At 45.3% G+C, this 24,301-nt stretch overlaps 1 protein-coding gene and 1 long non-coding RNA gene across 2 annotated transcripts in view; both read right to left on the reverse strand.

Moving 5' to 3' along the window:
- Nucleotides 1–24,301, reverse strand: part of LOC308479179 — a 119,263-nt gene that overhangs the window by 88,405 nt on the left and 6,557 nt on the right. The window lies entirely within an intron of this gene.
- On the reverse strand, nucleotides 14,555–20,508 carry LOC308478957 (uncharacterized protein). Its single transcript, XM_081009154.1, has 2 exons — nucleotides 19,764–20,508; nucleotides 14,555–16,384 (listed from the first exon to the last, which is right to left on the reverse strand). The coding sequence occupies exons 1-2, from the start codon at nucleotides 20,428–20,430 to the stop codon at nucleotides 15,810–15,812; spliced, it is 1,242 nt and encodes a 413-aa protein (XP_080865280.1). The 5' UTR covers nucleotides 20,431–20,508; the 3' UTR covers nucleotides 14,555–15,809.

Below are 24,301 nucleotides of genomic sequence, written 5' to 3' on the forward strand. Positions count from 1 at the left end.
GTTCTCTCTTAGTCATGCCTGTGGGGGCCACATGCCAGGGTAGGCAGGGCCAGAGGCAAAACTGGATGGAGCAATGAATGTAAAGCCTGAGCTTCCCCACTTCGGGTAAGAAGCCTGAAGATAGAAGGTTGTTGTCCATCTTGGTGTGGGTAATCTTTAGACTAGCGCCCCATTTGCATTACACAATTTAAAACAATATCCAAAAGTTCCCTGGGAAGAGCGATTGATTGTTAAACCACTTGGAGAACTGTAGCTCTTTGAGCACAATAGGTGTCTCCTAACAACAACCCTTCACAAACTTCATTTCCTAGGATTCTTTGGGGGAAACCATGGCTATTTAAAGTGGGATGCTGCTGCTTGAAATATGCAGTGTAGACGGGGCCTAGCACTCTCTGGTTCTTTCCTTCTGTATAAAATGCAGTGCTGCAGAAGCACTTGACCAAATCCTCATCAGGCCTATTGCTTATCCACATATAGCTCAGGGGCAGAGCACATGCTTTTCCTTTTAAAGGGTCCCAGGTTCAGTCTCTGGTATATTCAGTTTGAACTGGGAATGGGAGTAAGACCCCTGCCTGAAAACCCGGGCGAACTACTGCCAGTCATTGTAGAAGAGTTTGGATTTGATATCCCGCTTTATCACGACCCGAAGGAGTCTCAAAGCGGCTAACATTCTCCTTTTTTCTTCCTACCCCACAAAAAACACTCTGTGAGGTGAGTGAGGCTGAGAGACTTCAAAGAAGTGTGACTAGCCCAAGGTCACCCAGCAGCTGCATGTGGAGGAGCGGAGACGTGAACCCGGTTCCCCAGATTATGAGTCTGTCGCTCTTAACCACTACACCACACTGGCTCTCAACTTGTAGACAGTGCTGAGATGGACAGACCAAAGGCTTGCTTCAACATAAGGCAGCTTTTTTCCCCTGGACCATGCTACCTGCAGGTGCTAATCTTAGACTTATTAAAAAAATATTTTGCTGTGTTTGAGGTCCCGATGCAGTTATTAAGTGAAAATATGCTGTTTAGCTCAAAATTCCCCAAATCAAAAGGAAACAATATGCTCATTAAAGACTAATGCACGATTCCATGTGCTGATAATCATCCAGCATGTTCCTAGTGGGCCACAAGGGAAAGATAAACTTATGTAAAAACTTTCTGAATGACAGGCTTGCCAAGATGCTTAACCAGGAAAGAAAATGGAAAGACCATCTGTATCAGAAAGGAATAAACTTTATGCAAATGCAGTAAATGAATTTTGGTGCCTGTCCAGGAAGCATAAATATTTGTTATACGAAGACCACGAACACAGAAATACAAATAATCCAGGGATCTTGAGATAGTCCTGCAAATCTGGCAAGCAAAAAGGTCACTGTGTTCTTTTATTTTACCTTTGAATGTTTAGTGAACAGTCCGTGATCCAAAGATGAAAGGCACTGAAAAACTGCTTTGAAGAGGGCAATCTCTTTGGAGAGAGGAAATGAACGGTGGGTGATCACATGCACTGAGGCTGTCAGCTCGCTCAGCGGTCCAGACTTCATTGAAAATAGAACATCATGGTTCATACTGCCGTATTAGTCAAAGTCACATCTTGGCTCAGCCACTAAAACTGGATCCTAACGAATGGCAATCCAAGGCCATCTAGGGACATGTGAATTGCACCTAATTGCCTATCTCTGTGCTTGACTGCTTTCCACCTGCTCAGCCTGTATAATTCGAAATAAACAGGTATTACAAAAATGTCGCAAGTGTTTCCTTACAAGGAGCATGAAGCTATAAAGCTCTTCCCCATAAACTTCTTTTGCCATGAAACATGAGGAAGCGGGCTTCTCTGATTGGCACATGCTGGCAGTGCTTTCCATGCCCGTTTCACGAACATTTTCGAAGCATCTGATCCTTGAATCCCTGCTTCTTGGAAGGGACCAAAAGGCCACCTGGTCTAATCCTCTGTCCAAAGGCAAGATCAGCCTCCCAGCATCCTGCCAGACACCCGCAATGCAGACCTGCCATGAGCAAAGAGCAGGTGTTGCGCTGAATGGGGCCTGTGCTGCAGCCACAATAGTTCCAAGCCACTCAAGCTAGTTAGCCAAGCCATATGCTTCCTGTACAGTCTAAACCAGAGCATAGCTTACACCACAGAAGCCTCAGCCATCTACCTCTTGGTGCTGGTGCTGGGATATTCTGTGGACTTGGAAAGAAAAAAAAGTGTCCCAGCACTCTCCAAATGTAGCTCCTTATCTAACTAGGTTTACAAGAAGCCTGGAAATGAGAAAGAAAACAACTTGCTGGTAATTAGCTCTAAAGGCACACCAGCAATTGTGCTTTATCACATTACAGGCACTTTGATAATGGGCCAGGGCTTGTGCCATGAATTGCTAATTAATTCTTCTTTAGTCAAATGTGTTGCTTAATTAAAGGGTGCACTGATTTATAAGTACACGTCCCTAAATATTATTCATTCCGCATCTGGTGGGGGAGAAGAGCAGATTGCTGCTTGGTTGCAACATTTCTCTTCGAATTATTTCATTACACCCCGCCACGCTCCTTCAGCACTGATTGTGACAGATTCGGGAATTATGAAGTCATAAATACAAAGAGAATAGCTGGCAAAACGCAGCTAATGGGAAATGTTCTCAAAGCTGGGGGGGAAAATCAGATTATGACAAAAGCAAGAGGGGAGGTGGAGAACAAACCATAAAGCAATTGATTTATATGTCATCTATAAGAAAATGCACTGAGCACTAGCAGTCATCATGGATTTGTTAAGAATAAGTCAGGTCAAAACAACACAAAGCTCCTATTTGAAGGTTTAGGCTGCAATCCTATACCCACTGGCCAATTGAACTCAGCAGGACGTACATCTGAGATGACATGTATTGGACTGGATTCACTGTAAATGTTTAAATAGATAAGGGGAATGCACTGGTTATAGTTTAACGTGTAATGTTATGCATACAGATCCATGTAATATTCTTGTAGAATGGGGAAAATGGACTAAAAAGATGCTAGCATGATTGGGAAGCTGCACTCAGTGTACTTATTGATGGATCAGTGACATACTGAGAGGTAATAATAAGTAGACTTGCACGAGGCCATATTCTGAGTTTTGAATGACTCAAGTGTTTACTAGAGTTAAAGAAATAAGAATGTGATTATTATATCTGCAAATGATAAAATACTCGGAGGAACTGCAAGCACTACTGAAGATAGGCTTGCAATTAAAATTGGAGCAGTCATTTATGAACAATAAAATGTATTCCAACATTTCAAAGGTAATGCACCACAGATTTGATGAAAAAATGGATATACATGTTGGCGTTAATGGGAATAAATAGGTTTTGCTCTAAGATTTACAGCAGAGTGGGTCCAAAACCGCACATCTCAAGTGTTAAAGGTCAGGGTAAAGAGGCACATCTTCAGCATTTGCTGAAAGCTGCATAGTGAAGGTGCCAGATGCAACCTCTGTGAGGAGGGAATTCCACAACTCAGGGGCTGCCACAGTGTCTGTTGTTTGTTTGTCAGACTGCCTTATCCTCATCCACCCCTTCAATTGCTGAGCTCTCCAGTTGAGTTTCTCCTGAAAGTTCCAAAGATCTCAGAAGTCTGCTCTGCAGAAACTCAGAGCAGGGCTTTTGGTGTGACTGCCATGGTCTGTGGAACAGCATTCCTGTCAAAATATGGCAGGCACTCACTGGCTGCACTTTCCAGAAACAAGTGGAGACATTTTTGTTCCCACACACTTGCCCAAGAAATGGGTCTTTACCAGAAGTGTCTACTTTGTTATAATAATAATAATTTATTATTTGTACCCCGTCCATCTAGCTGGGTCTCCCCAGCCACTCTGGGCAGCTTCCACAAAGACCAAAAATACACTAATATGTCATACATTAAAAACTTCCCTGAACAGGGCTGCCTTAAGATGTCTTCTGAATGTCTCTTGACATCTGATGGGAGGGCATTCCACAGGGCGGGCGCCACTACCGAGAAGGCCCTCTGCCTGGTTCCCTGTAGCTTTGCTTCTCTCAATGAGGGAACCACCAGAAGGCCCTCGGCGCTGGACCTCAGCGTCCAGGCAGAACGATGGGGGTGGAGACGCTCCTTCAGGTATACTGAAGGGTTAGGGTTTTAACTGTAGTTAGGGTTTTAACTGTAGTTTTAAACTTTTTAGTAATCTTATGTGTAAATCACCTTGAGACGGGTGCTTAGAAGGTAGTTAATACATCAATAATAGCAATGGTATGCCTGTCTTCTTCTGATAAGCTAATTCTTATACAAATCACTCTAGGTCCGGGACTGTAGCCCATATCTATTCCTCTCTCTGAGGCAAAGAAAATTCCTTCAACCCACACCTCGCAGCATACCAGATTGCCAACACTGCTTGCACTGCTTCTTTCATCCTCAACTATCCTCTGATAGGAGAGGGAAAAGCCATTCCCATGCATGTCAGAGCTATTGATTTAATTTTTTTAAGGGAAAGTTTCTTGGAAAAACCAGAAACCCCAGTTCAATGGTCTAGAGGCATCAGTTGATGCATTAATTCTATTAATGTTCTGAGAACATTAATTAAAGAAGGAAATCTGGGTAAACACAAGGCCAGCTCTTCTTGTTGAGGTGTCTCCTGTGTAATTAACTTCCTAACCAGTAAAGTAATCTTTGCACTGTAATGTAAAATAATGGAAGGTTTCCCAGCTCCCAGGGTCCAAGGGAACATAACCTTGTGTTACAGATGCAGTACAAGTGAAATGCAGTAAAATAAAAGGTGTATGGCGCTTTAAAAAAACCTGTTTAGGCAAAACCTTTGGAGTTCTTTTATGCTGTTTTGGCTCAACAGCCTAAATTAGGTGTTGGATGTTTGTCTGTCTTTAAAATTTATGAGATGCTCTAGTTCTTTGAACTGGCATAGGACATTTGCTCCCTCTGATGCTCAGCATAAACAGTACAAAGCTATGAGTCTTCCGCTTGCTTTGCTACATACTTGACATTCTCCTCATTCAAACCCATAAGGAGTCAATCAATAGAAAAGCAACTTGGAAGCCAAAGCTGTGCTATGCAGAGTTCTAGGAGTCTGAACTGAAATATATTTTCCCACCCAGAAAACAACATAGCCTTTGCATCGTTATAGCCATTGTGCTTCAGCTTTGTGGGCTTTTTGCTTGCCAAAGTCAAAGTTCACGTTTTGATATTTTAGTTGACCATGGCTTGAAGTGTGTGTGTGTGTGTGTGTGTGTGTGTACACAAGCTATCACTACATTATGTTCTCAGGTGCATCCATTTGCATCCAGCCTTTCCCAATCACCTGCTGTGACCACCATCATTTTAATTCATAGTTATGCATATTTATATCCTGTATGATTACAAGAAGCAAAGGTTTGACTATTGTCTTGCAACTTGTAATTCCAAATCTTCTCAGAATCCCTCTCTCTAGAAACTTGTTCAGCTATCTTCCATTACTTGCTCTTCTATAGTAGTTAGACTATTTTGATTATAATTTAATCTATCGTTTGGTTTTTAATCTCAGTCATGGACAAATCTGGGGCTTGTAATACTCAATCTATACTCAAGGTGAGTAGTAGATGCTCCCTGAGACTTTGACTTCCTGTGCCCAGAAGTCTCCACAGTATCTCTAATGCAGAGGCCTACTTAGCTACAAAGAGATGAGAAGCCCAGCTAGAGCTATTCTGGGTCTTCAGGAAAAGTTCCTTCTTGCTTTTAAGCTTTTAGCTACAGCCATGAGGACTTGAAACATGCACTTTTTTAAACCAGAAAGCTGAAATTCTATGGGTTATGAACAGTCAGTGTATGTTTTGCAGATGTTTGGATGCAAGGCTTGAAAAAGGACCTGCATGCATGCCTCTGCAGTATGTTTTTTTCCCAGCAGGAGCTCATGCAGAAGTTTGCTGGCACTACCAGTTTGCACCACTGAGGACTGCTGAACGATAAGATCCTGTGCATACATAGGAAGCTGCCTTATACCAAGTCACACCATTGGTCCATCTAGTCCAAAACTGTCCCCTAGTCCCGCCTACTTCTGCTAAGTAGAAAGTAGAACACAGGAAGCTGTTTATACTAAGCCAGACCACTGGTCCCTCTAGCTCAGTACTGTCTTCACTGACTGACAGCAGTTTTCCCAAGTTTCTCCCAGCCTTACCTGGAGATACCAGGGATTGAACTTGAGACCACCTGTGTACAAGGCAGATGCTCTACCACTAAGCTATGGCCCTTCTCCCAATGAGATGATGTTATAGTATGACCGTTCTTTCAGCACCATGGCTAGCAAGTTAATTCTAGTGCTCAGCGTTAGCCTGGGGGGGAAACATCTTTGGTTCATGCTGGGAACAGTTATCCATTCAGCAGCCACACATTTGTATCCTCAGTGCTTTTACTAGCACCTTCTGATGCCCTCTAGCAAGGCCATCTGGTCGCTAATTCAGCAGTGCTCACTGGTGAAAGCTGGCTGTATTTCTTAACTTGGCATATAACCTGAAATACAAAAAAAAAAAAATAGCATGGAAGATTTAGTTGACCAAATGCACAGGGACAAACATTACAGCCTTGTTTGATCTATCTTTTCTGAGTATATTGCAGGCATAGTTTGAAAATGTAAGGTTGTAAAAGACATCCGATTTGGCTGATACTAAAGGTTGAGCAAATACTGAGCAAAGAGCTGGAATTCCATGGGAAATGGAACAAGCTGGACCCATTACATTTCTCTGCCCTGGCATATACACCATCCCTCCACATTTTGCTTGCAGGAACATTATTGCATTTCATACATCATTTAGATCCTTTGCAGCTACACTGTAAGACATGTCATTATGCTAAACAGCAAGATGAGAGTAAAAGGAGAGACAGACAGAGAGAATGGATAAAAATGGAAAGAACAGGTGGATTTTTCCTAATAGTTTAATAGCTAAACTCAGGTTTAGTCAATACAATGCTGGGAGATGGTCTCTGTGTTGTGCATTCAGATGGAGCTGGTTTTTATTGGAGCAATGAATTTAAGAAGTCAAGAGGAATGAATTTGTACATGGCAGGGAAGGTAGTTGTAGTGGTTAAGAAACTGTTCCAGTCCATGTGATCCATTAAGAATATTCAGAAACTGTAAGCAGCAGCAAGCTGTTGATGTGAAAACACGGCAAAACATTTAAGGAAGAAACTTTGAGAGAGGATGGACAAGGCACATAACACCCTAAAACTAAGCTTTTGTGCTTCAGGTATTCAGCCAATCCACCCTGAGCAGGATCTTTCCCCCTAAGATTGCATACTAGTTTAACCAGCCAACGGAGATAAAAGGGATTGAACATGACCAGCACTATCACTGGTTCCACTTCTGTCCAAGACATTAGAACTTTGGCTGTGGGTTAGATTGGGTCAGATGTTATGAGACCGCTTCTGGAGAATACCTTTCCCAGTTCATATTATAGCTGTATATCGCTAGTGAAAATATACCAGTGATGGTCCAACCTTTAGGTAGAGTGATGTGACCTCAATAGGTAACACCTTCTGGGGGCAGTAGCTTCCTCAGCTGTTCCTTTTGACTCCCCCCTTCATTTTGTTCATCTCATGACCTACCTTGGGTCTTCTAATCTGGCTTACTGCTTTGGATGTGGTAGCAGACACTATCCTGTCACTAGTATTGATGTAAGATTCAAGTATCAGTCTTTCAGTTTCTGTATGTGGAAGGAGGAGGGGTGACCTTCACCTCAGGCATCAAAATGTTTTGAGCTGGCCCAAGCAGACAATTTTGGTGTTGTGCTCCATCCTTGGACTCACTCCACGGTACTGAGCCCTGGTTCCGCCCAGACCCAGAAGGCCTTGCCTGGGACTTTATGTAAATAGTATCAGAGAGTTGAATATCAAGAGTTGACAATCCTATTCAGTAATCCATGGGTCTCACCTGCAATACCTAGAATTTCAATGTCTAGGCCTTCACCCTGTCTGTTATAAATCTACTCTGGTCAATAGAACATCAATATCAGTTGCAGCTCATACAATATTATTAAGTTATCCAATACCTATTGGACTCATAAATGCAATGAGATAATTGGAATGCCACTGAAATCCATAAATTTGATGTAGTCCATTTGCATAAGCAATCTTATTAGCAGCTCAATTTCCCCAGAGTCTTGTTGGTCTTCTGAAGTGAGCATTTTCCATTTTTGTCTATTATTGTGACAATGATGCCACAGATTATCTTCATGATCTGCTATAAACTTCTGTTCTGCGTGCTTTGTTTTTCAGAATTCATACCTGGAATAGCCATCACCATTTCTGAACACTTTCCTTGTAGCTGATCTTGCAGTATGGAAGAGTTTTCTCTAAAACTATTTATTGTTTGTTTAGCATTATTACATGTAAATACTCATTAACAATTCATGGAATCTTAAATGGCTGAAAAATAGATTCATGAGCTAACTATTTCCAGAAGAGCCCTTTCCTGCAAGAGTATATTTGTCAGAGGAAGCAGGGGACAGGGATGGTTCCAGAACATCCCTATGTAATTACATTTTTTAATGAAGAACATATTTAACCTCTGTGAAAAACAAACTGGCTCCTGTGCTGGTGAACTGTTTTATTGAGCTACAAAATGCAAATAATTTTCTTCTGAATGTAGTTATCAAACTTATACCATCACATTTTATCACCTTACAGCTCTGAACATGGCATGGGCTGATTCATTTCTCGAGCCACCCTAAGGGAAATCTCCATAGAACAGGAGAAGCCTGGGGCCGGTGGGTGTCTTGAAGGACAGAAAAGGGTTCAGCAGGCAGTTACACAGATTGTTTAGGAGAGACAGGCAGTCTAATAGCAGTTTAGCCTCCCTCTTCCAACACTGCAGAAAGTGGGGGAAGTTTCCACCAATGTCGGTGCCAGGCTATTTTGTGTTTAGGCAAGACTAACTAGTTGCACCCCCCTCAAAACAAATGATTGCTAACTTCAATTTTCAAAAACAGATGCCTCATAGTGGGGGGAGAGGGAATGAAAAGTAAAAAACTGGAAACTGCTATATTTATTTTGGATTGCAAGAATAAGTAATGCAAACATCTTCGATTATCTTCCTCAAACACAAAAGAAAAGGTTTTAGAACACAAATCATTTTGAACAATCTTGTGAATTGTGATGTTAAAATTTAAGTATCTTAAAAGTTTCGCTTTCAGGCACATCCAAACCGCACCTTGCATGTCTTTTCCTTTACAAATTTTGCCACCAATCACTTCAGGTCAGGTGCTGTTACTTGGGCATGTTCCAGCGATACAGTTGCCAAGCCAACTAGGCTCTTTTGATATAACAAAAACTAATCTGTGCCCCTCAAAGGATAGCACTTCGCCCCTGTGAGATCTGCCCCCTAGCCAGTTAGTTGCATTGGCCCTCTCCCCTCATCATTAACTGCAGCATGGGATTCACAGATGGGGAGATAAGGGTTAAAGTTCTCCCATTATGCACTGCAGTTCCAGTGGATACCTTCCCAGTTTAAAAAATCTCTTCATGTGGCTATAAGCCACACAATGAATGGATCATTCCGGAATTCAATCTGCACCTAACTGACAAGATGCATAGCTGAAGAACGAGGTTCAAGTCAACAGCTTCACTGGATCTGATAGGATCTTGCATGTCAGAAGAGAGCCAGGAATTCTGCCAGGGAGCCAAAGCTGGGTTTTGTGTTTGTTGTACACCTTGGAGTGTACCATATAATAAATATTCCTGCTTTATGCAGGCCCAAAATACTTCCATAGATTACTGCTAACCTAAAGAAGACTTTATTGTGCGTCACAACATAAAAGACACTCCATGTTTTGCCACATATAAAGACCACCGGTACTTGACTCATAGCCAAGTGATGGAAAATCCAAAATGGCAGCTGTAATTGAAACTTAGCTCCCTTTGATGGTAAATAAAGCAGCTACCCTCACCCTGCCGAATGATTTCATATCATACTCTCTCTCTCTCCCCCCACCCCCCCAGCACCTCCAACTTTGTCTGTCAAGAATAATCTTCTTAAATTGTTCCTTCCATTTATCTTTGCTGAGAGCGCCTGTTGTGTGGTGGCGCTTTCATCCTAGTAGGGCTTTTATCTTCAAACACGTAAACAAACTGGCAGATTTTTTTTATTTTAATTTGGTAGATGTAAGGAAATCAGGAGCATGTAGTCAGATCAATAACCAGTAGCACCTTCGGGGGAGGATACCTACTGTGCACTAAGCCATATCATTGTCTGCTTTTCTTGAGAGATTACTTTGGTCAATCATAGTTCATTGTAGATAAGTAGGCAAATTGTTCTATGTTAGTCTTACATCATGACCGCATTCTGATGCACAGCTGCACATACTTAAATTCCATTGAAATTGATGCGGCTTATTCACTTCTCCCTCTGTGCCGAGTTTTGCCCCCTGCTTTTAGGGAAGTTCATTTCTATCCTTTTTTAATTTTTTGAAACGATACTCCATGTTACTTACAAAAGATCTCCAAGTTCTGCAAGTTTATTGCATTGCACCGCTCTTATATAGTACATAACTCAAGTGAACCTGACTCAAGCCACAATCCAATTCCCCAGCCCTTGCTGCTGAGTGTTGGGATTTAGTGTATGTCCTCACTGACATTAACCTGGAGTCTAGTTTTCCTTCTGTAGGTCAGTGACCCTGCTTTGAATGTGGGTTCAGTCTCTGGCACCTTCAGGTACAAGTGGAAATGTCCCTTTGTCTGAAACCCTAGAGAGCAGCCCATGTAGACAATACTGAGCTAGCTGGACCAATTGCTCTTCATGGGATGAGGATGGGGATTCAGAGTGGGAGAGGGAATTGCTCTGATGACCAGCCCCAGAAACACCTAACCCACTGAAAGCTCTTCACAAGTAGATGCCTCTGGCCTGTGGACTTAATGTTCCATCCTCTAACTCAGAAGATGGATTCAACAGCCACCACAGTGGTGGTGAACACAGTCCAGGTGGGGAAGGGCTGAGTACAGGCAGCCCTAATACATACACACCTCTTTGATTCCAGCATCAATTTTTTTAAGAGCATAAACATTCCTGGAGTTTGCCCATTTGAAAATGATTACATCTCTCCCTCTTTTTTCCGAAGTATTTTTTAATTGAAGTCCTGAAAGGGTCTACTGCTAACATCTTCCTTTCCCAATACAGGTATTTCCCCTAGATTTTTCACCATATACTTTCAAGTATATCCTACTATTTAGCATTGCAGCCAATTCACATGGATATTTTCCCCATTCATTTTTTCCCACCCTGCAAGCTGTATTGGCATTTTCAGTCATCCTAGGGCTGAATTTAAACACATAGTTTTGTGAGCTGTTTCACGTTGCTGCATTAATACAGCTCAAGCCATGAAGTTTATCAAAGCTTTGAGAAAGCAGATCTCTGAGGAGGCAGGGCTATGATGCAGCAGCACTAAAGGCAGCATAAGGCAACATAAAGGTAAAGGTAAAAGTACCCCTGACCATTAGGTCCAGTTGCGGACGACACTGGGGTTGCGGTGCTCATCACGCTTTATTGGCTGAGGGAGCCAGTGTACAGCTTCCGGGTCATGTGGCCAGCATGACTAAGCCGCTTCTGGCGAACCAGAGCAGCGCACGGAAATGCCATTTACCTTCCTGCCAGAGCAGTACCTATTTATCTACTTGCACTTTGATGTGCTTTTGAACTGCTAGGTTGGCAGGAGCAGGGGAGCTCACCCCGTCGCAGGGATTCGAACTACCAACCTTCCGATCGGCAAGCCCTAGGCTCTGTGGTTTACACCACAGTGCCACCCGTGTCCCTATAAGGCAACATAGCTGCCCTTTTCTTCTCTTTTTTTCACTGCTGCAAATCTCCGTGCTGACAGCCTCACCAGCATTTTACATCCTTAAGTGTTGCTCCAGGGTAGCATTTCTCAAGCTCTGGTCCTGAGATGTTGTTGGACTGCAACTCCCCCATATCCCTGCCCACCTGCTAGCTAAGGATAGTGGGAGTTGTAGTCCAACAACATCCAGTGTGGTCCAAAGTTGAGAAAGGCGGCTCCAGGATATTGCGGAGGTGAAAATTGAGGCTGTCGCCCCACAAAAAAGGTGGAGAATATCAAAAGAAAGTTCTGCAAAGTGGTCCTCTTTTTTTAAGGGGTGGGTGTGTATCAAAGAAAAATAATAGAAATTACATCAGTAAAACTTGTGAAATTTTGACTCAGCTGTATTTGAAAGCAAATGGGTAAGCAAGCTCTACTAAATATTTAGACACCAAGCTCTGCCTTCTTCATCCTAGTCCTTCTTTTCCTCTGTTTTTCCTTCTGTTCCTCCCTTCTTTACCTACTGAGAACTGCAGTGCCATTTCTTCTTTCCACCTGCTTTCAAATAAGTTGCAGGTTAGAAGCTACAACTTCTCCTTCTTATGTATAGAAGTCTCTGAAAATCCACCATAACTCCTACCCTACCCTATATGCCTTTACCCTTTTCCTTAATCTTTTTCCTGTTATAAATGCACAGCCACACCAAACTTAGACTCCTTTTCCTATTCTGAGAGATCTCTGGCCTCCTGAGGATGGAGTTCAGCTACATGTGCCAGCTTGCAGGAAATGTGCTGCCTGCTTCTTTCTAATAAATTTCTCTGAGATGCCATAGAGGTGTTGCTCCTACTGAAATATGAATGTGTCTCATTTTCAAACTCACACATAAACATATAAAACAGTCCAATCTTAGGAGTGTCAATGAAGAAATGGCAGAGGGCATCCAAACCCAGCACAGACTTCACCTGAAGAACTGTGCAAGGTAGAGATGGCTGCCTCTCACCCATAGCATCTTCTTAATCTTTTTTTTGTTTCCCTTTGGAGCTTTTCTAAATATGCATAATTGAGGGGGTAGAGACATCACATGGAGATGCACCATCCTGCGTTTCAGATGTTTCCCATGTGAAAATCAATCTGCACCAAAAATTCACAGAGAGGAGATACTGGGCAAAACCTCTGTGTGGCAACTGACTAAATCATACAGAGGTGCCAACTTGAATAAAAAAGGGGGCAGGTAAGCCCCACCCCACATAATCAATCACAAGACACACCATTTGAATGGCAATGCCATCAACTTTGGGGGCAGCCTCCTCAAATATTTTATTGACAGGGCTGAAGGAACCTCAGCTCCTAGGAGTTGGCTCCTATGGGCCAGATCCACTGGGTTGTATTCAAAGTAGTGCTATGATGAACATTCTGTTACCGCAAGGATGTCTTCTTGCATAATGGCATAGAGCACAGGGAGAGAGAGAAGAGTTGGGAAACCCCAATGCGCTAACACTGGTGCAACTATTTAGGTGAAATCAATTGGCTTACATGGGTGTTATCCAATGCTAGTCATGCTCAGAGTAGATCCATTGAAATCAATGGACTTAATTTCATTGACTTTACTCTGAGTATGGCTCAGCTGAATACAACCCAGTATAATTAATATTACCTCTCTCTTTCCCATGAGTATTTACATCTTCTGTATTCATCATCATTCTAACTCATAACGTAGACCCCTCTTAATTGCATAGTTAAGAGTTGTTGATCCCTTATAGCTGTGCGATTAGTATTCTGGCAATGCATCATTCCTGCTTTTCTCCCCCCCCCCCCCATTTATAATTTAACCAGTGCCAAAGGGTTATTTTCATCAAACATAAAAAATGGACACTTATAAAAATGCATAGGTTTTAAATTGCTCAGCAGTTGGAGTAGCTATAAGAACTAGCCCAGGGAATAAATGTCTGCTTCTAACATTAAGCACGTAGCCTGTTTCTGTACCGGTTGAAACCAAATAGAACTCATTTATGCTCCTGTTCCATGGGATTGTTTTTCTTCCCCAACTTTAAGCTTCAATATCTCGTCTAATGCTTTATCATCACTATTAAAATGTAGTTGGCCGGCACGTACCCCTATTTTGAGTCAATCTGATATGTTCCACTTAAGCGCCAATTGGCTGTGGCTTACTGACATTAATCCTCACTTTCTTGCTAGGTCCAAACTAGAATGTTGACTAGCAAGTGTTGCTTTCTTTAGTAATGAGTACAGAACTCCTAAAACATACTTGCTTTTTCCAATTCGTATTGGTAACAACTGTTTTGCCAGCCCACGGGGAAACTGACTTCTCCAATCAGTGCAGAAAGCAGTTGCCTGACCCTTTACACACCTCACTTTGAAAATGGAAACCCTAAGAGGATTTGTGCTTTTTCAGGTTATCATTATTATTACAAGCTCAGACTAGAAGGCATTGCTGCAGTTCTCCCCAGATTTGCATTCTCGTCATCAGCTGCTCAAAAACTCCAGCTTTTTTTCTTCTTCTAAAGCAGAATTCTGCAGCTGAAAGAAATTCCGGACTCACAGGCACAACCTGTGCTTGATACACTAGCATTCAAATCCATATAATTGCAGGGTAGAAAGGCATTTGAAGTCAGGTAGGTCAGTACCAGATAAACCGTATCCCAGCACAGCAACAATGGAAATAGCAGCCTTTCGGCATTTGTGTGTTATGTTGCAAATTCATGGTTTCATAAAAAACCTTGCCATTAAGGTGAATTTTAAGAATAGTGTGCCCAGAGTCGCCTCTCTGATTCAGTTGCGTGTTGAGTTCCGCAGTGCCACCCCCCAAAAATTCACACAGCACACGTTCATTTTTGTTTAAGGTTTTTGGCATAATTTTGGCCACAACTTTATTAAAATACAGAAATGTGAGTGGTTGCTTAGGCATTGGTTATGACTATCTGTCCTTGCCCCCGAGGACAGAGCTGAAACTTCCGGGCACCACCGGAAGCCAGCGTGGGAAACAAATGTTGGGGAGAAATGAGGCTGGGAATTCAGTCCAACACCTCTCACCCTCATGTTCCGGTGGGGCTTGCACGGCCCAAGCCCGGCACCACGGACAAGGACGAAAGAATGGCAAGCCCCTGGATTCCTTTAACGGAATTCCCATTCGCATCATTTGGAGGGATAGGCACCTTACCCCTCCAAGCACCAATTTAACCAATGCCTAACCGCCAACCTTACAAGTTGTGACGATTTGCTACGCAGTAGGCAAAAACCAAATGGCAACAGCCAATCAGCCAAATGGCAAAATTCCTACCAGGCCCCCGCTCAAAGGCGAACGACCCCATGACAGGCATAGCAAGGTCAAATGAACCCAAGAACCACCCTATAAGAGGGAGGGGGGGCGGGTGATCCGATGCAAAACGGCCAAGAGGACGTCCCCTAGTCTAACTCCTCAATTTATAGACTCTGACTCCTCCTCCAAATTAGCAACACCGAAAAATCCCCAGCAACCCAATTTAACCCCCTACCGGCTTGGGTTCTCCAAATTTGCCTAATCATGATGGTGGCCTGCTCCCCAACCGCAACACGTGCTCTCTGCTAGTGAGAACACGCTTTGCGTGTTGAGTTCCGCAGTGCCACCCCCCAAAAATTCACACAGCACACGTTCATTTTTGTTTAAGGTTTTTGGCATAATTTTGGCCACAACTTTATTAAAATACAGAAATGTGAGTGGTTGCTTAGGCATTGGTTATGACTATCTGTCCTTGCCCCCGAGGACAGAGCTGAAACTTCCGGGCACCACCGGAAGCCAGCGTGGGAAACAAATGTTGGGGAGAAATGAGGCTGGGAATTCAGTCCAACACCTCTCACCCTCATGTTCCGGTGGGGCTTGCACGGCCCAAGCCCGGCACCACGGACAAGGACGAAAGAATGGCAAGCCCCTGGATTCCTTTAACGGAATTCCCATTCGCATCATTTGGAGGGATAGGCACCTTACCCCTCCAAGCACCAATTTAACCAATGCCTAACCGCCATGGAGCCCACGGCTCACCGCCAAACCACTCACAGCCCCAGCCAAGACCTCAGCTTGACCACCACTGCACCTAACCAAGCCTCATTACCCGAGGCCGAAAGGTGCACGCCATCATCTCGAAATAAGGATGGCCTCCGAGAAGAAATTTCAGTATGAAAAATCACATCTCCGTCCAACTCCAAGACCTTTTTTGTTACTGCAGTGTTGATGCGGCTTCTGGCTCTCTCAATGGCGGCCGGGCAACGACTGCCCCTCCAGGCGCGCCGTTGAAGCAGCCTTGACCAAAAAATTTTTGCTGCCGGCATCATAGCTCGCAGCGTCTCCAGGTCCGATAAAATGGCAGCACGCAGTGAACGACAGTTCAAAGAAACCAGGTCGTTCTCGCCCAGTTGTACCACGATGGCCGACGGGGGTTCTTCCCATAGCAACTGCCTCCTAATCCGAGGCAGGAGCTCCGACCAGCGCATTCCCCTTCTGGACAGCCAAGACAACCGAATATGTCGAGGAAGGCCGAGACCAGGACCCATTCGCGACTGCCGTGCTGCGACACCAGCCCAATGGATGATGCTGTGCCCCACCATCCATATGCGGACAGCCGCCAAACCTAATATAAATAAACAAAATAATGTAAGGCCCTTATTAACGGATATAACCTCTGAACACTTCCGACTTCCAGCGACCCAAATCCTTTATTCTGGCTGCTGACAAGCCCCAATGTGCTGCCGTAGTGGCAGCCCCAATCCTGAACGAGTGTGGGGCAAAATCAGTTGCCATGCCGCCACCCGCCACAATTGCTTTACGCATCACTTTCGCAAACTGTTGCCTTGAAAGGGGCGAACCATCCTCATGCCTAAGTAGTGGGCCATCCCCAGGGGTGCGGATAGACAGGAACCTCCTGACATCTTTTACAGGGCAAGGGCCCGCTTCCCCAGTAGCCGGGAGACGGATGAGGGCACCCCTACCCCTCTGATCCGTCTTCGAGTGCCTTATTGTGATTCGAAGTTCCACAGGAGACAACTGTACATCCTGCATCAAAAGGCCCCGGGTACGGCCATCCTTATGAACCTCGACCACTATTTCGCCCACTCTCAGGGCACCAAAAAAGGCAATCGAAAAGGCGGCCGAAAACAGGCGAGCCTCATAGCCGGACCAGCACACCACCCGCAGCTTTCTGCGCATTACGCACAACATATCAAAAGATATGGGTAGTCGATTTGCTGGGCGGGAAGGACAAAGTCTACTCCATCCTTCCAAGGCTTTGCGGACAATGAACTTCGCACAAGGATCCTTATCAAAGAAAACCTTGCAGAAAAATGTTATAGCAGCAGCATGTATCCTAATCGTCTTAGCTGCCCTGCCCAAATGAAATAAATGCGCTAAATAACTCAACACCTGCGAAGATGTGGGCGAAGCCCTTTTCAAGTCGCAGGCAGATTGCTGCATGAACGTTACAAAATCACCCCACACTTTTGTGTATGAACGTAAGGTAGAAGGGGAGACCGATGCCGCTACTCCCTGTAAAACTAATTGCTGCCAAGGCTCCAGAGATGTTCCGGGAAACATTCCGGACGTATCCGAGCCTCTGGAACCAGTAGTCTGAACCGCTCCATCTGAAAACGGGACAGAGCATCAGCAATTTCGTTAGACACCCCGGGGATAAAACGTGCTGAAAAAACTATATTATAACGTAGGCAATGCAACACAAAAACCCGCAATAGGGCCGACACCCGGGGAGAGCGTGACGACAGTTTGGCCAACACTGACACCACAGCCTGATTATCGGTCCAGAAGCAGACACGACGGTTCCTGAACTCCTCGACCCACAAATGCACTGCCACTGCAATGGGAAAAAACTCGAGAAAAGTTAGGTCCCGCGTAATCTCTCCCCCTTGCCAGTCCTTCGGCCAACGTTCTGCACACCAACGTCCCTTCCAATAGAGTCCAAAGCCAAGGGAACCAGCAGCATCAGACTGCACTTGAAAGTCATTCTGCAAGTTCAAAGTGTCTTGCCATAATGACACCCCATTGAATTCCTCGAGGAATTCCAACCAAATGGAAAGATCAACCTTTACCTGACTAGAGAGGCGCACCCGATGATGCGGGGCTTTCAACCCTGAGGTGAGACGAGCTAGGCGAGAGCAGAAGGGGCGCCCCGGCGCCACCACTCTACAAGCAAAATTCAAGTGTCCCAACAGCGATTGAAGCTGCCGAAGAGACACCTTCCTCAACGGGAGTAGTTCCTCTATTACCCTCCTCAAAGTTGCCAGTTTGTCACTTGGCAAGCTAGAAGTTTGAGCAACAGTATCCAAAAGGATACCCAGATAAGTAAGCCGAGTCGAAGGACCTTCGGTCTTGTCCGCGGCTAGGGGCACCCCCAACTCCTGAGTGAGATCAGCGAATGCTTGCAGGAGCACCGAGCAATCACCAGTATCAGAGGCCGAGGCCAATAAAAAATCATCCAAATAATGAGTGACTCCGCTCAGGCCGGTTTTCGATTTGAGAGCCCATTCCAAAAAGGTACTGAAGGATTCAAAAGCGGCGCAAGCAATCGAACATCCCATCGGCATAGCCTTATCAAAATAATAGTTACCCTCAAACTGAAAACCCAGCAACCAAAAATCTTCTGGATGAATTGGCAAGAGGCGAAAGGCTGACTCGATATCGCATTTTGCCAATAACGCAGAATGGCCAAAGCTCCGAATCAACTTGATCGCCTGATCAAGAGATGCGTACTTCACTGAGCAGAGTTCAGGAGGAATAACGTCATTGACTGACGTACCCATGGGGTGTGACAAATTATGAATTAAACGAAATTCCCCCGGTGCCTTCTTAGGCACAATACCCAATGGGGATACATGCAAATTTTGAAAAGGAGGGGTGACAAAAGGACCGGCCATCCGTCGCATGGCCACCTCCTTTGCAATCTTCTTGCGAGCAACCTGAGGTAGCTCACGAACTGACTTTTGGTTAGCAGGATTCCGTGCCACAGGAGACTCGGCTACCGGAATCCGAAAACCTCGTGAAAAACCATTACCCAAATAATCTGCAGCCTCCCTGTTGGGGTACGACTGCAACCAAGTTAGCAAAACCCCCAGGCGAACAGGTGTATAAGCTAAAGAGGTCAACAAGCTATTTTGCAGTTCCCGTGGTGGTTGAGGGGGGGGTGGGCTTTGGGGGTTGCTGAGATCCCCCTTTTCCCCCACGAAAGGGCCGCCGACCTGCAAAACAAGAGGAAGTGGGATGCGAGCCATTGCATCTTTCGCAGGCGTGGACGAATTTGCACCCCAGGCGATTACAAGAGCCTTTGTTGAAATCCCAGCAGAACAGGTGCCGGCCAGTTTTCAACACCCCTGTCCTAGGCTTCTGTTGCTCGGCAGCCTTTTTATCAATCAGGGGGGCCACGTGGGTGGTCCAGACGTCAAGATCTTTCCGATCCCAGCGAGCAGAAGGAATTTTTGCTGCACGGCGCCGGAAAGCCTCATCGTATTTTATCGTGGCTTTTTCACCAGCTCTGGTGAATGCAGAGCGAACGATGGACAAGTAAACCATTAAATGAAGAGATCTCCTAGGATAAGCAGCCATTACCACGCCAGCAAAGACCTGGAAGCAATCTAGCCAAAGTTCGAACGACCTGTCTGTGTTGGGGACCCCCTGGCGCTTTTTGGAAGAGCTACTCTTCTCTTGGTCCTCCGAAGGCGGGGCCAATTTAAACATGTCCACATATCGACCATCCAAAATCCTAGAGCGCACCTTTGATGACAGGTGCAAACCAGGAATAACGTCTCTGGCGGAGTTGGTGGATACTTTAACGTCTGGAACCAAAACACCATCCATACATTCCTGAACGATACCATATCTAGCCCGATGCGTATTGGACCGGCGCTCCCAAGCCCACTTAGGGAGCCCCGATGCGGATTCGCCAAAGCCCCAATAAAGTTCCAGCGAGTTACCTGTTTCCTCGTCAGAACTAGAAGATGACGTACCGGTATAAGAGGTAGAGGAGTCATCCCTCCTTCGCTTTGCATGCTTCCGGGAAGATCTCCTGCGGCGACGCTTCCCGCCCGAAGACTTCCTGGCCGGAACTGGTAGGCTGTCCTCAACGGAAGATTCCGACTCATGATCTGGCCGTGAGAGACCTGGGACCGATGGAGAAGAAACCACCCGTGAGGGACCAGGGACAGATGCTGCCTCAACAGTAGGCAGCACTAACCCACCATGGCGGGAAGAAGGGACCGAATGGGCCCCCCTCCCCGAAGCTCTCCGGGAAGGATGAGACTTCCGTGCACGGCCACGAGCTGCAGGTATGTATTGGGGCTGGGTTAACTGGGGGTCAGTTCCCCCCACCACAGGCAACAATCCCCCACTTTCATCCTCGTCAGATGACGACAAGACCAGTGATGATGTTCCCACAGGATGAAGCGGTGCTGCAGACGTGGACGGCTGACTGGAACACTGCTGTAGAAAACCATCCAGATTAGCCGCGAAGCGAGATAAGGCCGCAGGATCGCCGGCCATGCTGGACATCCAAGACTGCACTCGCCCCTCTGGTTGTCTTGTAACAGGTGAGCGCAACGCCTGAGATGGGCCTCTAATAGGCCGTTTTGCAGTGGAAGATGGACCAGGGCGGGCTGAGTCCCTCTTTGGAGCCATACCTGCTAGGCAAATAAGAAAATAAAAGTAGAAAATTCCAAACTGTTAACGAGTAAAAAAGGCCTAAACCAATAGCACTTGAAAACCAAGAACTCAAGAAAACACTTGAGTCAATTAACTTCAGTAGAACAAGGAACAAATTAATCAATTCTAAATAAAACTCCTTAATAACCTGTAAGAAAGTCAAAATTCCACAGAAAAACAATATGCAATGGTGCAACAAACAGATCCACCAGCAGGTGGCTCTATAACGACCTGTCCACTTAAGGAGAGGAGGCTGCAATACCAACTAGGCCACCAGGGGAGCTCAGGAGTAGGCCGGCTGCAAATACTGGCCAGGCCACCAGGGGGAGCTCAGGAGTAGGCCGGCTGCAATACCGGCTAGGCCACCAGGGGAGCTCAGGAGTAGGCCGGCTGCAATAACTGCAAACGGCCACAGGGAGGCGCAGGCCAATATCGACGACGCACGCTCCCTAGCCCCGCACGAACTGATTCGCAATGGAGGGCCCCGTGAAGCTGCAAAAGCTCCTCCGAAGAGGCGCAGGCCACTCCGAGGCCCCAGGAGGCCCTGAGGGCCTCAAGCCACCCACCAGCGGCGCCTTCTACTCTGAAGGTAATCAGGGGCCTGTTGTATCAGGCGCTAGCCGCGCCGCATGAACCAGCCGATATCCCCCAATGAATTATTTATTTATTTTCAGCCCAGGAGCGTCGGGGACACGACGGAGGCCGCAACCACCCGAGAGCCGGCTCGAGAAGGGGAGCACCAAGGTAAGACCGATTAAAGAGAGGGACGGGGAGAGGAAGGGGGACTAGGAGCGCTCCGCGGCTCGGAGCCGCGGGGCGATCCTGCGGGCGGGTTAGAGTCTCCCTTAGCAAGGGAGACGAAGGAGGGGATGGGGGGGAGGGTGGAAAGCTGGCTGCGCTCCGCGGCCGCGGAGCCACGGAGCGACCCCACGGGCGGGTGCGGGGACTCCCAAAAGCAACGCGCAACGACGGGGGGGGGGAGGGAAGCAGCCCGGCCGCACTCCGCGGCCTTAGGAGCGGCCTGGGACGGCGGAAATAAAAGGGGAGACCTCCCGAAGCTAGGGAGGGGGCACCCCCCCGCCTAAAAGGAAAAAACCCACTACCTAAACTTCAGCAGTTAAAGCCTAGGAAATTAAAATTGAATGGAAGGAATCAAGGAAATCCGGGTGGAAAATTGAGGAGGGGGACAATATGGGAAGCAAATAGTAATGAGAAATACAACCGTCTCAGACACCAAACAGCTACTTGATCCGATGCAAAACGGCCAAGAGGACGTCCCCTAGTCTAACTCCTCAATTTATAGACTCTGACTCCTCCTCCAAATTAGCAACACCGAAAAATCCCCAGCAACCCAATTTAACCCCCTACCGGCTTGGGTTCTCCAAATTTGCCTAATCATGATGGTGGCCTGCTCCCCAACCGCAACACGTGCTCTCTGCTAGTGAGAACACGCTATAGCAAAAGACTATTCTTTTCCTATGCAATTTAATATATGTTACTTTGTTGGGCTAAACAATCTGTAATCCTTCTCCCTCTTGCTTTGCCTCAATACAATTTGGCTGAAAAAAGAGCCACAAACAGCAAATGAGATCAAAGGGGAAAAGTTGTTTATTTAAGAAATGGAGTTAAAAAGGAGAAAAAGGCAGAGACCAATAATAGCTACTTTAAAGCATACATGGTTTGTCTCATCATCTGGCTTTACTTTCACCATCCAAAGCAGCATGGCTATAACATTCTTTTCTTATGTAATTTATTCTTCTTTAGGCATTCAGCCTGGACACGTGTAGGCAAAATAGAAAAAGGAACACCTCAGTGTTTCTGAGCAAGCTTATTTCGCTCCTCACCTGATGAGGCAGGATGTAAGCACATGCAGGCAAACATACCACAAGCCTTCTTTAGGTATTTGTGGTACTCGCGCAGGGGCCAGGGGTGTAGGGGGTGTGCCCAGCAACGGTGGGGGAAGGGGTGATGCACGCATGGCTGGCCCCATCTTTATCTGTTTTTAGGTGCCAGGTAAAGACTTTTCTCTTTAACTAGGCTTTTGAATCTTCATTTGAAAGGTGGATTTCTGGCCTCCTTTAGTCAGGTGGGATCTGTATGTCTTACCTTTTATCTGCAGGGCTGTGGTTCTTCTTCTTCTTCTTCTTCTTCTTCTTCTTCTTCTTCTTTGCTCTTAATTGGTTTTAATGTAAGTCACTTTGGGCCACTCTGAGAGAATAGCAGTTAACAAATATTATTATAACATATATGCTATTATAACCAAATGGTACCAAATGGTCTTCCTATGCCAATGTTATATTTTGAAATTCAGATAAATTAATAAACTTTTAGGTATTCAATTTTATCCGTATTGTTAATGAACATTTTATATTCTATGTAAACCACTTAGAGAAGTTATTAATGATTAAAAGATATATAAATTCTGTTAAATAAATAAAATAAACAGATGTCTAAAAAGTAGTGCTGCTGAGCTACCAGTCATATTTTCCCCTCTCATGATTTTGCCTACACTTTTTCTTAACACAGGTATGTTGTGTTTATTTATTTATCATATTTTTAAAAAATGACTGTGCCACCTAGAGAGGTCACCCAATTAAAAGAAATCTCAGATGATTAATTGTATGGGGTTGTTTTTTTTGGCCAATTAATTGCTTGTTTATAGCTGCATATATTTGCATATGAATAACATTATTTTGAAGGGGGGAAAGCATACTTTATTACCTGATGAAGATTCATTATAGCCACCCCTTCCTTTTATTAAAAGCAAATGTAGAGTTACATTGCAAAGTGCAACATACAATAACAATCCACTTTGCATTATATACAGTACATTGTGTTCCCAAGGATTGGCAGAACAAATAGGTCTTAAGCTGCAGTCAATCTCATCGCTGTTGTGAGAGAGTTCCATACCTTCTTTGGAAAGTACCACAAGAAAGATCTCCTCTGTAGACTGCAAAATGAAGGTTGGCTGGTACTGGGGAAGGCACTCCTTCAAGTATATGGGTCCTCAGCCATTTTGGGCTTTGTCAACTAGAACCAGTGCCGGATTTAAAGGTAAAGGGACCCCTGACCATTAGGTCCAGTCGTGACCGACTCTGGGGTTGTGGCACTCATCTCGCTTCATTGGCCAAGGGAGCTGGCATACAGCTTCCGGGTCATGTGGCCAGCATGACTAAGCCGCTTCTGGTGAAACCAGAGCAGCGTACGGAAATGCTGTTTACCTTCCCGCCGGAGCAGTACCTATTTATCTACTTGCACTTTGAGGTGCTTTTGAACTGCTAGGTTGGCAGGAGCAGGGACCGAGCAACGGGAGCTCAGCCCGTTGCGGGGATTCGAACCGCCGACCTTCTGATCAGCAAGTCCTAAGCTCTGTGGTTTAACCCACAGCACCACCTGTGTCCCAAGTGCTGGATTTACATATAAGCTAGACAAGTTATAGCTTAGGGCTCCACTCTCTTGGGGGCCCCAAAATATTTAAAGGGGAAAAAAACCTGGATGCACATTTCCAAAATACAAGATAAAAAAACAAATAAAATAAAACTATATACAGCAACAGTGTTTTGTGTTGTGCAGGCTCCTATTTTGTTATGTGCAAACGGCTTTAGATACCTATTAGGTCCATAAATTACATATAGCATATATTCAACACAAAAAACAGTGACAATTTGTTATTGACAAAGGACAGCTGGACATATAAAGGGCCCCATTATCTTCAGTAGCTTAGGGCCTCATCAGACCTAAATCCGGCCCTGACTAGAACCAGCACCTTGAATTAGGTTTGGCAGCTCACTGGCAGCTGGTGCGTTGCTCTCAAGACTTGTGTCATATGAACACAAGTACTTTTATT

This window comes from Podarcis pityusensis, assembly GCF_964106645.2.
Source record: "Podarcis pityusensis genome assembly, chromosome: 6".
Lineage (NCBI taxonomy): Eukaryota > Metazoa > Chordata > Lepidosauria > Squamata > Lacertidae > Podarcis > Podarcis pityusensis.

Bases quoted from the DNA above. Each gene is read 5' to 3' on its own strand.
- LOC308478957 (XM_081009154.1), bottom strand. From the start codon at position 20,430: ATGGCTCCAAAGAGGGACTCAGCCCGCCCTGGTCCATCTTCCACTGCA. The intron at 16,385-19,763 runs GTACGTCATCTT...TATTTATATTAG, and splicing joins CTCCTCTACCTCTTATACCG to GTTTGGCGGCTGTCCGCATA.